We start from the raw sequence: 15,504 nt of genomic DNA on the forward strand, positions 1-15,504 counted from the left end.
GCTGGAAAATTCCAGGACAAGCAGAAGAGGGAAACTGAGACAGTTAAACAGCAGTTTGCAGCCACCTAGCAAATCCTATTCTCTAAACCAAGGACACTAGAGAGTAAGTGGTTTGCACTTCTCCTCCCCAGCAGGGGGTAGGTAGCTTACATCACCCTACTCAGGGAGATAGATAATAGAAATCCAATGAGTGCCATTTGCCAACCACACCCAAGGACAGACAACTTAAGAATAAATCACATTTTGGTACATTAAATATTCATACAGCTGATGAATATTCTATTGCTCTGCCCCTAAGACCTCCCCCTAACCGCCCAGCCTTTAAAACCTGAGGTCTTTTCCTGGGTCTCACAAATAACACTCCCAGACCCACTGCATTTTAACAAGGTCCCCAGGTGATCTGTATGAAACATATAACCTACACTTTAAGCTCCTCTGAATTCCGCTTCCTACCTGTTTTCAAATATATTAAAAATAAATTTTTTTACTATGGCAAAGATTCATCCTCCAACTAAAATGTGTGTGTGTGTGTGTGTGTGTGTGTTTCTCCCAGCTAAGGTACTCAGAAGCAACTTGACATTTATAATTTCCTTTTCAAAGCTAGTTTACAAAGGCAAGCATTTTCAGCTGTCTGTTTCTTAAATTCTTTACTGCTTATCACCCTAAACAAATTTTATGTTTGAAAGGGATGTTATTTACCACAGACTTCTCAGTTTTTGCTCTCTGCCTTTTTTATATTTTCTGGGAAAATATTTTTCCTCTATACTTATTCTCTTAAAGTCATCAGGAGAAATTTCAACTATTTTTCAATGAAGCTTCTCTTTGTTGACACGGGGAATGGTGTTCTGGTCTCTAGGTTGAAAATGTGCTGGTAGTATGTTAATTACTAAGAATCCACCTAGGGGTAAGTGACCTAGAAGGAGTTCAGATGGCATAGACCCCACCATCCCATGAAAGGCTATCCTTGCCTTGAGAAAACTTCTCTTCATAAATGAATGACCAGTTTCTAGTCTACTGATGCCACCATGGACTTCACAGTATCGGGCAAATGTATAGGTCAATTTAGCCCTGACCAAGGAGGGAAAAGGCCAGAATACTTTGAGGGAAAACTTACAGATAAATTCTAGTAACATTTACAGTACTCTTTTTATTACTGTAAAAAAAGATGGAATTGTCCTATAAACATTTGGATTAAGCAAAAGAAAGAGGCAGAGGGAATGCAAGGCTGAATCTAGGCAGGGTCCTCTTTGAAAGTTCAGTCTTACCTGACTGTCGAATCCGTTGAAGAGTTTGCTGGACCAGAACCTCCGATCTCGGGACAATGATGATGAAGTCCACTTTGCTGAAGTGGCCAAGGTCCAGGCTCTGGCTGCCGCTGTCTGCTATAGCACACACCTGGGATAAGAGTTTTCTGGCCACTGTAAGCTGTGGTTGATAAATTTGGAAGGTTTCATTATCTAAATCTAAAATAAAAAAGTCATAAGAAGAAGATTAATTCACTTCTGTGATGGCCACTGGGAATCCATAGTGGGGAAATATAATACACACGTGCATGCACACACACATGGTAAAGTAATGCTCTATCACCAAGAGCTCTCACTATCTATTTTCACTCTCTATTGTGTTTTAATAGATTTGTCTATTTTCCCCGAGAACTTGGTTACAAAGATGTGCTTAACAGTGGATGTGGTAATTTTTCAAATGTATTATTTTAAAATCAATTGTCTCATAAATCACTAACTCAACACCCCTCCTCTCCCTTGAAATGGAGTGGGGACAGACCACACCCTCTCAGCTGGAGCCAGGACTCATCTCTGGAAGGGGAGGAAAGAGTTTCCAGTTTTCTTTAGGACCATCAGCATGGGTCAGGTTCCCCAGTCCAGGGAAGGAGGCAATGTCCTAACCCTAATAATGCTGAGTTCCTTCAAGCTTGCCTGGATGGCACTGTAGTAAACATTTCCTCTCCAGCAAGCCCATTGCAACATGATTTAAAACACTCCTCCCAGTGACTGCATAACGTAGGTCACAGAGACACTACCTTCACCTTTTTCACACTTGACTTTGCCAGTGCTTGTGACCTGGCAGATCTAGGCGATTATGGTCAACTCCAGTGCTGACGCCTGTATTATCTGAAGAGCCCCAACTCATGACATGGCCAGCTGGCCTCTCAGTAAGTGACATATTAGAAAAACATTGCCCAGATACTCTAAGCATGTCAGTAGCTTTTTATTACAAGTTATAACCAAGCAATCAATCTCTCTTATACCGGCATGCCTGCACTCACACAATGAGACAGGCTTAGTCAGCTAAATGCCTGAGCAGGCAACATCCAATACTTCTTTAAAGGGCTGCTTTTTATCAGGAACACATGTGGAAGTCTCACTGGCATACAAGGGCCCAATTAACCTGTGCTAATTAATATTCTCTAAAATCAAACTGCAATACAGCCAACGCAAAGATGGTAGTCATGAGACCTGAGCCACCACAGGACCCTGACAGTGAGTGGAGATTTATACTGGTGGGTAGAGAACCCACCAGAAACTCTACTAGCTGAGAGAACCCACTAGAAAAGCCCAGAGCTGTCACTTTTAATAGTAGCCCCAAAAGTTTCTGACCCAGAAAAATTCCCAATCAAAATAAGTCTATCTTCTGATCATTAGATTTTTTTTTTTTCATTTCACAGGTTAGATGGGTGGGAACTTGGCATAGATAATCGCATAACTTTGTAGAATTTAACTTAGCAAATTTTAAAGTTTGAAGAAATCTAAAAATATCTTTAAGCAATGTTTCTTAAACAGGGAATCAAAGATATGTATGTGGGAATCTGTAAATCCTCTGCCTCTTGAGAATTTATAAATTCTAACTTTGTTAGTAATTCAAAACAGTATAAATACATTTTAGATCATCTGAATGATCACTTTACTACTAAATAACGTCCAGAAGTCAAAAAATTTTATTGCCTGTATTTGCATTTGTTTTTATGGCCGAACTGATGCCAAGCCATGCTACTTTCATTGCTGCGGCAATGCTGATATATACATGATGCACTCCTATCAAGCGGAGGCCAAAAGGCTGTCTGCAGCAGCTTATATGGATCTGGTTTCTATCTGTGCTTTCTCCTGTTCTTTTTTTCCATCCTTTCCTATGATGTCCCCATCAAACGGGGAATTGGGGAATTTGAACCAAAATGAATCCAATCTACTGACTGAACTCCTCACCCCTGGTCCCACCCTTCATTCCCCTTTGTGTCCAGGAAGCTTGTGATAAGGCAAATGATGTTTTGCTATTGCTGCTCCATCTGTCAGGGAGGCCTCGCGATCCCTGATCATGTGCGTTTTACACGTCAGAGAGAAAATGAAGGGAATGGAGAGCAAGGAGCCCTGCATGGACTGTAGTCTAGACTCTTTCAAGCAGTTATTTGAAGGCCTCCATGAGCATGTACAGGTCTTCGGGCACAGCTGGTGGAGCTGAGGAAAGTACACCAAGGACCCAGGAATCTTTCCAGGAAAAAAAAGATAATGCTTTAAAAAAAGTGTTTGACTTTGATTTAAATTCTAGGAGATATTTACTAAGAACAAGGTGTTTGACCCAGGCCACTTGGAAAGGCATTTTTAATTTGAGCCGGATTTATCATGTAGATGACGATGAAAAGCCTGTTACCGTCTGTGATTTGAAGATGAGACCTCTAAACCCTTAGGATGACTTAGCCTCTATCACGTCTGGCCTGAAGGCTGATTTCCTGCCTTTGGCCTGAGGTGACATTACCCAGGTTTTGCGTGGGGATCATAGCAGCAGCCTCCTGAGGTGACACGTATTCATGAAGGTCACCGTTGAAAGGGGTCACAACACTGTCTCCTCTTCTTTGTTGCATTTTTTCTAGCAGCTTGTCCAGGTCATCGCCTATCACAAAATAAAACGGAGATAAGATTACAAGGAATGATACGCTGTCATCAGCCTCCAGGTAGGGCAGTTAAGCTGGGTTCTCATCAAGATTTGTCAGCCAGCCAGCTTTTCACATCCGAGTTTACACTCCGCCATCCCTGCAGCAGTGTCTCCATATCCAGAGCTACCCTCCTTTATACTGTGCTAACAGTTTACACGCTTTCTCAGGCTCTATCTCTCTTGACCTCCGTAATACTAAAAGAAGGCAGGAGGGGATCATCATATCTCCCTTTGACATATTAAAAACTGAGATCTGGGGAGAGAGTTTCTCGCCCAAGGTCAGACAACAAAGTGGTAGCTGAGCTGAGGCCTCCCATTCTAGTACCCCTGTGCCTTCCTCTGGACCCCCTTGCTGTGTCAGTCACAGAATACTGAGGGTAAACCATTTCAAATGAAGGGAGGGTGAAGGGAACTCAGCCGACAAGCTCAAGCTCCACATTTATCTCCCTGACATGCTAAGATTTAAATTCAGAAAATCACGCAGCCAGGGCTGGCAATGTTGCTGAATCCTACAACCACTCACCTAATGATGTGGTTTTGAAATGCGATGCCAGGAAACTGACCTTTCCTGTGATGAGCTCATAACTTATTTCTTTTAGAAACTCACTTGTGGTGAGCATGCTTTCTGCCAGAGCCCTGGACTGATGCTGACCTGCAGAACACAGAGAGAGAAGACAATGTGCCAGTGAACACATGTTCCCTGGGACATGATTTATAAGAGCAAAAACTGGCAACAACTAAAAGTGTATGATGATAGGGACCTGGTTAAAAAAAGTACAGCACATCAAAGGGTGGAAAATTACACAGCATTTGAAATTACAGTTCTAAACACAAAATGTTTATAATATGATGTTAGGTGATAAAGGGAAAAAATGACATATCTTATGTTTCTAACTGTGAAAACATACCATACCTGTGTTTAAAGGCTAGGGAGGAAAAACCTTTAAAAATTGTTTGCATGGTTATTATGAACATCTGTCTTAAAAATATAAACATATGTTATTGATTTTACAAATAAAAACAAAAAACTCTAATGTATTACACTTTTTGAAAGAGACATATATCATAGAGAGATGGGCAGGCAGGTTTTGTCAAAGCGGGGTGAGGGGAGGTGGGGGGGGTTGGCCTCTTCGGTAGGAAGAGCTGAGAGCACTCACTAGAGAAGAAAAGAAAAATTTAGTCCAAATGGCTACTCAGGATGGTTCCTGATAGAAAATCAGCACAAGAAACAAAAATACATTTTGTAATGTACCAACTTTCTGAACCTTTTACCGAGAGTGAACATTATAACATTAAATATCTTCTTCAGTGAGGAGGTGAATCCTTGAGCTAAGTTCCTGGCAAATTTGACTCGCTGGCTTAGGCCACCTGTGGCAATGGCTTTATCACATGCTAGAATGGTAACATTTCCAAAACTTTTTAAGGAGAGAAGTTACATGAGTTAAGGGTATCTGTTACCAGGGTATGCTTTGAAATAATGCTCCCACAACCAGCTGACAGGGACACCAGCCAAACTAAGGGCTATGAAAATCTGATCTAAGGAGGAAAGGAAAAGTTAAAATTAGGGGAAAGAACCCAAGTGGGAGCACTTAGCCAGAGATTAATTGCACAGATGCCTGAAACAGCCAATAGACATTTTTCAAATGGACAGACAATTGAATGAATGGGTTAAAAACAAAAAAACAAGAAACATTACTCACCTAATACTACCACACAGAATTCATTTCCTCTGATTTTCGATGCACAAATTGCCACCACATAATCTGGTAGCCTTTGATAGTGTCTCATTTCACTGAGAGTCCTCAATGTCTCTGAAATGCCCTCCGCCAAAGAGTTCTGGGTCACAATCACATGAACCAAGTCTTGAGATACACTGGCAATTAATCTAGCCAGCCAGGGGAGTTGTCCTGGCGACACAGGTGTGCACTGAGCACCCATCTGCAGGGCTCTCTCTCTCAGAGTAAATTCCTGCATAGCTTTCAGCATAATTTGCTCAAATTCTTCCCTGAGAGGTATCTGATCAGGACCTAAATTGAAGAGAATTACAGCTAGAATTTTTTTTTTTTTTTAAATCACAGCTAGAAAAGACAGACATCAGTGAGCAGTCCTTCTAAGTCCACCATACATACTCCAACTGGCAAATACGCTTTTTCCTGTAAGTGGCCACAAGTATAGAGCCCCCACTAACCATTTTCCATTGTGAAATTACCTTCTCTTTTCTCTGTCTGCCTCAATATTTTTTAAAAATGCAGGCTTCTGTTCTCCTTTATTCTAGTCTTGATATCTTTAAAAAAGGTTGTACTCAGACATAGTATTAATTCCATTGTACGCCTTAGGAGATGGTCACTGAACGTTTCATATTGCTGGCCTATTAAACTTGGCATTATGGAAATGGCCAATAACTAAGGAAGTAAGACACTAACCTACAGGTATACTATGATCAACCTTAGGTTTCACTCATTTTCTCATTTTATTCACAGGTTCTATGTAAAATACTTCCATGCATTGCCTGTACTATCATCCACAAGAAAATTAAGCTTATTTTCACTCTCAACTTATATTTAGGCAGCCTCACACCTTCCCCAGCTAGCGCACGCTCTCACCACCTAGTTAATCCCGGGTATTCTGGGATGTTAAGTATGGCACGGAGCCCTCTCCCCCGCCATGGCTGTGGCTAAGCTTCCGAGTGACCTGCAGCCTCGGGAATTAGAGGGATTTTGTTCCTCTTACTCTCTTCAGAAATTCAATCAGTCTTTAGAATAAAATAAGCAAGTCAACACAAATGAATTCCTATGTTTAGTTTAAATTAAAGCCAATGAAACTATGTTCAATTGCGCTGTTCAGAGTCTTTTTTTTTTTTTTTTTCTGTGCAGAGATTTGAAACTCGGGCTCTGGTAAACAGAAAGAGACTCCTCAGAGTCTGTGAGAACAGACAATGGTCTCAGAACTCAGTGCTGAAAGCCCTTGGGAAAGAATAAGGGCATAAGGGACTGGACTTCTGTATGGGGAGGAGGCACCTTGCTCGAGTCAGAAATCTTTCCTTCCTCTAGCAGGGGTTGAAGTGGCCTCCCTGGCCCCTACCATCTCTCTGGGAAAGTAAGAAAAGGAAGGTTTAGAATAAGAAAAATTAAATAAAATATTACACATTTTAAAAATAAACAATTTTAATGGAAGAAAAGTTTTTCGAGGACTGGCTGGGGGCCAGAGGAAGGTAGGGGAGTTAAATCCTAACAGATTTTTCTCTTCTATACATAGAAAGAGGGCGAGAAAATTGCAACGCTGACATTGTGTTTATGTTTCCTTTGTGCCTCCCAATCAGTGCTAGGGGGATGTGGATGGCTTCTTATCACCTGATACTTATTTACTTTATTAGATTAGCATCATGGTTAGTGGTTACTAGGTACACACTTGATACTGAGCTCAAAGTGGATAGATTCGCACTGATTGTATGAGATGAAGGGGAGGCGGTCGTCTATTTAGAGCTTTCTCCCATCAGAGAAAATGACAGCTCAAAAAGCATGTGCCTCTGACTGTCTCCAATTTCCCTACTCCCTCTTGTAGACAACCTGAAGGCTCAGAGGCCTGGTTAATAGGTGCGTTTGTAAGACTCACTCCAAACCATGATTAACACATTCTATTAGGCACCATAATTAATTCCAAACATAAAGTCATTCAGGGAAAATAAAATCATTGAACATGTTCACGGCATTCTCCATGGCCTTAAAACTCACTTTCAGAGAGTTTTGACTGAATTACTGTTAGGAATTGAGAAATGGGAAAGTGTATCAAAGTTTAAATGAGGTAAGAGATTTCTTAAAGTAAAATGCCTTGCTTCCCACTACCTCCCATCATTTCTTCCTCAGCCTTTACAGCTAAATTGTAGGAGCCTTCTCTCTACTTTTCCCAAACTTAATAATAAAATTTGTTCCTTCAAGTGCTGATCTCCAGTAACTCAGCTTAGCTCAGGCGTCAGTTCTGATGGCTTTTCAGATAGAAATACCTTAATAGGAAGAGACAAGGTTCCAACAGACTCAGCTACCCAAGAATCTCTGGATTTGCTGATTTCATTATCTACTTCAAAAGATTTTCAGATTGTGAAATAACAGGGATTGTTTAAAAAGTGACTGTAGTGGAAAGGCCTGTTCCTTCTGAAGAATCTTGCTTTTCTTCTTCTGTTACCTCCAGGTAACTAAACCATCAAAGTTTTAGGCCTGTCCTTTTAGAAATTTGGAATTACTTTTAAACGTGTCTATCTATAATCTACAGCATATGTGAAAATATTCTTGCTCCCTTCTTCAAAAGGCTGAAAAAAAGCTATACTGATTGCCTTGGTTTGTTATAATAGCATTACTCTGTTTGTCCTTGTTTTACTGATTCTGGATACAGCTAAAGCTCATTTTAGATCTTGGAATACAGCCAGAAGTTTGTACATACAAGTTAAAACGATGATATCAAATGAGCTGCAGACATAGCTGGTTTTTATAATTTTATTAGTCACTAATAAGCATGATTTACAAGTCCTGGGTTTATCATGGAAGTGGCTCGTGGGATATCTGAAACCTTGTAAGTTTCAAAAGCCAGTGTCGTTGAAGCAGATCCCATGTCAAAGCAGGTCTTAGGGCTCTCAGGGCACCAAGAGTTGCAGTCAGGAATGCTAGCTGATGCTCCAAAGACTGAATCTGGCCTGCTGAAGCTTTCTGAAAAAAACACTGTTGAACCCAGTGTTTATCATTCAACACTAAAATATTTTTAAATATGAAAAAATTCACAAGAGTGAAGATAACAAAATTTTTGGTGTAACTTTAAATCTTGAACATCTTGCTAAGTAAATCAGTGGCGTGAAGTCCCAGAGTGAGTATATAATCAGGTTGCATATTGGATGACCTACTGCAGTTTGCAAAATAAAGAACATTGCAATGTAAATGATGCTGAATCACTGCAGTATTGTCAAAGCACCTGCATACACCCACTGTGGGGCTCAGAGGAAATATCAAATAAAGGAAGTGAAGGGTCATGACCTATGTATCCCCATTCCCTAAAGCCTAGAGAGCCTTCTAAGGAGGTCTAGTTACTACCTCAATGAAGGAAAAAAGCATGGGACTACATCAAAGAGGTATAGCTGGAGATGAAAAAAAAATAGGTGTAGGGACAGTGGATAAACAAGATAAAAAGGCTAAATGGAAAACTGAAAAATAATTTTCAATGTCTACATTTGCATTCCAGGTGGTAGGTGCGCTTTCAGAAAGGTGACTTGTCCAAGGAGGGGTGCCCATGACACAGCCCTTAGAGGTTCTGTCATTAAATACTTCGGAGACCGCAGGTCCATCATGAGACTGGACACTAGGTGGAGCAATTTACCTCTTCTAAGACTCAAAGAAGCAAAGGGAGGAGCCAAGAATGCTAAATCTGAGAGAAATGGGGAAAAAAGAGAAAGGAAACAGGCAAGTGGTGGAAAGGGAATAAAATGAGTAGAAAAGAAATGGAGAAGAGGAAAGGGAATTGAAGGAAAAGATTGTTAGGAGTCAAAGAGGGAAAGTAAGAGGCAGATGGATGAATGTGAGGATGTGGAGACAAAAAGGAAAAAAGTATAATACAAAAAAGAGTAAAAACTGTCACCATCAAATGATTCTTGAAAATAACTTACCCAGCCGTACAAGATACTGTATTGTTAGAAGGATCATGTTTTCCACACTCAGGAGTTGGCTGCCAGTTAACCCTAATTGTTCCAAGTCTTTGTTTTCCAACTGTGGAATCTTGTAGCAATTCACCAGCAGAGGACTCACAACAATGTCGCCAACATTTCCATAGAAATAGGGTAAAGTGCCATAGCCTGTCCCAGTAGAAGCAGGTCAATAAAGTTCAATATTTCACTCTCAGGTCCAATCAGGTACACTCGCTCAACTAGGATCAAAAATGCTTAACAAAGTTCCCTGCTCTCTGAGATGGCTGCCTGACAAATCACTCAAATATATCAATCCTAGGGAATTCACTCAGATGCCCCAAATACTACCCTTATATTAAATCAGATGAACAGGAGGCAAAGTACTAAAAGATTATGCTATCCCTGTTTCCCACAGAAAGGACATGGTAATATTATATCTCTGCTATAAAGGATTGATGAGAGTTTGCAAAACATCTATGTATCTTTTGTAAAACAGCAATGATAAAATATTTTCCCATAAAATTCCTGATCAAGTTTCTTTTCAGATAAGTCGGAAAGAAACAAACTATGATAACAAGTGTCACTTCCTAAGGTTTTCTTTAAACGTTTTTTAAGCTAAACTCTGATCAACAGCAATATTCCGCCAGTCGCAGGTCCGTGGAGGTTCCACTCCTTTTGCTATCTTAGCTATTTTTATGTTTTCTTCCTAATGTCAATAAACAGTCTCAAATTATCTTAGAAGTAGATAGGACAAAAATATGTTAAAAATATACCCTGTTTTGGTGGTGTGGTTGGGAGGACAGTCCCTCTGTGAATTTTTCTAAAACGCAGACACCAAAGGGTTCCCATGTTCCATGTATCTTTCTGAGGCTTAGCTGCATTATGCATACAACTCAAATGCTCAATAAGAACTTCCCAACGTATGGAATTTAAATAACTGAGATTTCTCCCAGTGGCTCTGGGTCTAGGATCGGTGGATAGGGAAGCATGATAAAGCACAGGGCTTGAAACAAAACCATTCATGCCAGTAGGCTCAAGCCAATGGCAAGAAACAGATAACACTTTGCATACACATGCCCTAAAGATCTAGTAGGGCTTAAACACCCTATCTGCTAAGGCCCAAAAGTAAAGCAAGCAGTCTCCTTCTGGTCTAGCCTAGTCCCCAAATGAGAGGACTATTGAGTAGGTGTGAAAATCACTAAGTCTTGGAATCTAGGGACCCATAGATTTCTACACCTCCACTTATAGACAGTTTAGGACTCAGACTCCTTAAAGATACTGGCCACAGATGCTTCCCCCTGATTCAGATCTGCAACTCTGGGACCTCTTGGTTATCCTGAGTGGGACCTTTTAGCTGGCTCAGCTTGTTTCTTTCCTCTGTGGTGTGGCTCCCTTTAACTGAAATGTCCCCTTCCCTATCTTGTCCACTCTTGCCTACCCTTCAGGATCTAGCCAAAACATCACCTCTGAGATGTCTTCTCAGACTCTCCTTCAGGCAGAGTTAAGCTCCCTCTCCTCTGAGCTCTAGTAGTTCTTGGTTGGGAACCTCTACCAGCTCAAGTATCACAGAGTGTCGTAATTGTCATTTACATGACAGACTCCCTAACTAAACAGTGCTCCTGTGGGCCAAAAAACTGCTTTATTCCCAACTCTAGTCACATGTTTAGTATAGCATGGAGCTGACCAATAAAAGCTGAAAGAATCAATAACTGGATAAATAAATATGTTCATGAACACAAAAATAAATTCAGAAACAATGCAATGGAGAAGCTCTCCTAGATTCCAGCTGACAGGGGCAATTTGAAATTCCTTTGTCTTACCTATCAGAATTACTGGTCTAACTCCTGAGTTACTTAGCAGGTTTTCAGGAACAATTACAGTTTCCCCTGCAGGAATGGGTCGAGGCTGTAAAATTCCAGTTAATTGGGTCTGTGGGACTGGGGCAGACAGAAGGGACTCTGCAAAAAAAGGTTGTTTGACAAGAAGGATTAGACATAAAAGCTAAAGGCAATATAATTGAGATAAATGTAGTGTTAATACTTTTAATATGGGAGTTTTAGAAGTATAATGGTTTGTTGTTGTTTTTTCAATAAAGTAATTCATGTTTATTATAGAAAATTAGAAGTGAGAAAAACAAAAGGAAAAAATTCAACCATTATCACATCATCTGGAGATAATAACTATTTAGCATTTTGGGTAGTTTTTTCACGTGTAGTCTTCTGGATTCTGTTTTGTATTTTATCTTTCCCCACCAGAATATCACAGCATATATTCTCATTATAAAAAAAAAGAAAAATATAGAAAAGTCTGAAGATGGATCAACTCATCACCAATCAGTACTACCTACAGGCAACCGCGGTAACATATTGGCACGATTCTTTGTGTATATAGCTGTATCTCTCTGTTTAGTATAGCGAGGTAGATGAACATTCGAACATTTAACTATAGACGCCAAATGGCCATAGCTAGAGTTAAAGAAGAACTAGTTGGTTTTTCAGGATTCTAGTCACAGACTGAACCATCCAAGCCAGAAACAATAAGTATGGGTCACATAAGGAACCAGATCATTGGGGGACACATCTAACACCACCGCTGGCAAAACAAGTGCATTTCTGCTCTAGGATGGGGGGCTGGTAGCCTCGTACCCTATGTAAAAATGGCTTATCAATACAATGGCTAAAACAAAATCAGATGGTGAATTAAGGTCTGTTGTGATAGCACATGTGCTTCTAGTAAAGGCAGATGTGATGGGGACAAATACTGATATCTTTACATAATATTGGACGCAATGGCTGGTTAAGGAAATTTATCTTCAAGGGTGCAGGAAAAGAACAAGAACAGGAGATACCTCTGCTAATTCAGTAAAACTTAAAGCCCATCATCTGTTGAGATCTTACCAGTTCTTGAAAGAGGGCGAACTGTAGGAACAGGTACAACTAAACCAGGTTGGGGGACAGGCGACCCAGGGTACCATCCCCGGTGTCGTTTCTTTGGTGGCCCAGAACTGAACATGGTAGCTGAAGACAAAAAGAAAGGTGAACCTTGTCCTTAGCAGTGGCAGAAAGGAAAGAAGCTAGAGAAACATAGAACCTTTCATTTGATTATACTCAGAAAGCCTAAGTCACTCTTCCAGAGGTAAAGATAAAATTAAGAAAAGTCATCACACTAACAATACCACTTAACATCTGTAGGCTGTTTTCTAATTTACAGTTTTATCCAGATTATTTCATTTCATTCTATCGACATCCCTGTGAGGCTGTAGGACAAATATATTGTTATATCCATTTTGTAGATGGGGAAACGAAGGCTCACGTTTGCCCAGGGTCACACAATAGAGAGGAACTTTGAACCGTGTACTTTGGTCAGCAAAGCCCACCATTTTTCAAGACACTTCCTTATCCATAGGCTTGAACATTACTTCCTAGATAAGTGCTCATCCTCTAGAATCACCAAGATATTTAATCGTTACTGCTCACACAAATAATAATCTTTCAAAACAGTGTACGAGAAACTAAGGAAAATTTGAAAGTAGGCTGTCAGATAACTCATCATTCCAAACTCTATAGCACTGCTTCCACAGTTAAGTTGCATTGTTTCAAAACTCTAAGATGAATATAGTACCTTGATCTCCTGATGCATAGCTAGGTCTTGGTGACAAAGGGTAATTCCCTGGGCGGGCTGGCGTGGAGCTCGATGTACTGCTCTTCCCTCCATGGCTACTGTTTCCATTAGCAGCATCTGTAGTAAACAAGAGGAACCACTCAGAGCAGGGAGGACACTGCTTTCTGTGATGCTGTAACCATGTGATAAACCTCACACTCCAGGACAGAAAGAAATCTCACTACAGGGCAGTGCATTTAGATAGAGCCAATTACAACCATCAGAGTAATACCTTCATCAAAATGAAATGTCACCTAAAAATAATTTTCTAGGACCCCAAGAGATCTTTTAGAATCATTTTCAGTAAAGTCTTTGGAGATGGTAGGTAGAAGAAAACTTTTTTTAAATTTGTATTATGGACATTTTCAAACATATATGGAAGTAGAGAGAACAGTATAATAAACTATGTACCCGCCACCCAGCTTCAACATTTATCAACACATGGCCAATCTCGCAATATCTATACTTCCTATCTCTTCCCCTCATGCTACACACACACATATGTGCTCTGGATTATTTTGAAGCAAATTCACTTGTCATATCACCTCATCCGTAAATACTTCTACATGTGTTTCTAAAAGAAAAGAACTCTTAACAAACAACTATAGTATTGTTATACTTAAAATTAACAATGATTAGTAATTTCCTAGTATCAAATATTCCATCAGTATTCAAATTTCCCCAATTATCTCACAATGGTTTTTTACAGTTGGTTTGTTTGAACTGGGGTTCAAAAAAGATCCACACATTAAATTTAGTTGCTCTGTCCCTTAAACTTCTTTTAATATATCAGATTCCCTTTCTTCTTTTTCTTTCTTACAATTAATTTGCTGAAAATCTGGCAGAATTTCTCATTCTTTGAATTTTGCTTATTGGATATCCATGGTGTCACTTAATATCTCCTCTCTTTCTTATAAACTAATCATTAGATATAGAAGCTTACTCAGATTTGGGTTTGATTTTTTTTTTTCCAAGAGTATCTCATAAGTACTGTTGTATACATCCATCAAGAGGAACAGAATGGCTGGTTTTCTCTCTTATGACGTTAAGATTGATCAGTGGGTTCAAGAGTTGTTAGGCTAATTCTTGAATTATAAAGTTGTTCATCAGCCTTTCATCTGGTGGTTTTAGCAACCATGAGATTACTGCCAAGATCCATAATTTCATTAATTTTTTAATGCTGCAAAAATTTGGATTCAGCTTACTCAAGTCTATAATCTAATCTGGATACCTTGTGATGCCTAACTTGGGAAGTTTTCAAGAATGGTGTGCTCTCTTTCTCTTCATTCCTCTTCTACCTTTTCCTTATACACGGGAACTTTCTAGGATTCTATTCTGAGCTCATAGCTTGCCTTACACTCCATTACTCCTTGGCTGATACAATTTACCCTGGTGACTTTAATCATAAATTGGTGACTCAACTTTATACTATACTATCAGTTCTGATTTTCCCCATAATAAATTAAATGACTCTCCACTTGGATGCCTCATGAGTATCTCAAGCTCAACATATCCAAAATAAAATCCACAATCTCCTCCTGGGGAAACTACTCCTTTTTAAGTAACGGCACCAGCATTAGCCCAGAAAGATGAACGTAAACCAAGACCCCCTTCTGCTTCATGCTCACTTTAATCAGTCAAGTCCTTCTGATTTTACATCCTGAATAGTTCTCTAATCTGTCTTCTCCTCTCCAACCTATTATTACCCTGGTGAAAGACCTTATCATTTCTCACCTAAATTACTGAAATGACCTCCAACTAGTTTTCCTGCCTCTTATTTTCTTGGCTGCTAAAATGATCTAGCTCAAGTTCAAATAAGACCATGTCACTCCTCTGTTCCCTAAATTACAGAGTAAAATCTATGCTTCTCAGCCTGGCCTCCTGTGACCTTTCCCTTGTCTACCACTTGCTCACCTCCTGCCACTTCCTGAGTTTAAATTTTATGGTTCTAACAAGTCCAAACTGCTGCACAAGTTCCTGCACACCTTATGCCGCTTTCCTTTCCTTTTCTTTTCAAGCTTTGCTCTTGTGTTTCTCTGAATTTTAAATGTCTTTCCAGAATTCCTTTGTACAGTGAATATATCTTCATAGTCCAAAGACCAAGCTCCTCCAATAATTCATTCTTGATTAGTCCACAAAATGACGGGGTAAAATCCCCTTCTCTGTGCTGTATTTACTGCAGTACACTGAAAATATCTTCTTATGGGTCTATCTCCCCTACTAGGTTACAAGTACATTAG

At 39.8% G+C, this 15,504-nt stretch overlaps 1 protein-coding gene across 1 annotated transcript in view; it reads right to left on the bottom strand.

Annotated features, from left to right (window-relative positions):
• The window catches only part of GREB1L (GREB1 like retinoic acid receptor coactivator), a 202,118-nt gene that overhangs the window by 51,899 nt on the left and 134,715 nt on the right, over positions 1-15,504 (bottom strand). The window contains exons 10-17 of the mRNA XM_081150059.1: positions 13,226-13,342; positions 12,502-12,621; positions 11,425-11,562; positions 9,587-9,772; positions 5,643-5,969; positions 4,466-4,594; positions 3,766-3,900; positions 1,266-1,463 (exon numbers count right to left, since the gene is read on the bottom strand). Of these exons, the coding sequence (XP_081006185.1) occupies positions 1,266-1,463; positions 3,766-3,900; positions 4,466-4,594; positions 5,643-5,969; positions 9,587-9,772; positions 11,425-11,562; positions 12,502-12,621; positions 13,226-13,342 (1,350 nt within the window). The remainder of the gene's footprint in view (positions 1-1,265; positions 1,464-3,765; positions 3,901-4,465; positions 4,595-5,642; positions 5,970-9,586; positions 9,773-11,424; positions 11,563-12,501; positions 12,622-13,225; positions 13,343-15,504) is intronic.

This window comes from Miniopterus schreibersii, assembly GCF_964146895.1.
Source record: "Miniopterus schreibersii genome assembly, chromosome: 10".
NCBI lineage: Eukaryota > Metazoa > Chordata > Mammalia > Chiroptera > Miniopteridae > Miniopterus > Miniopterus schreibersii.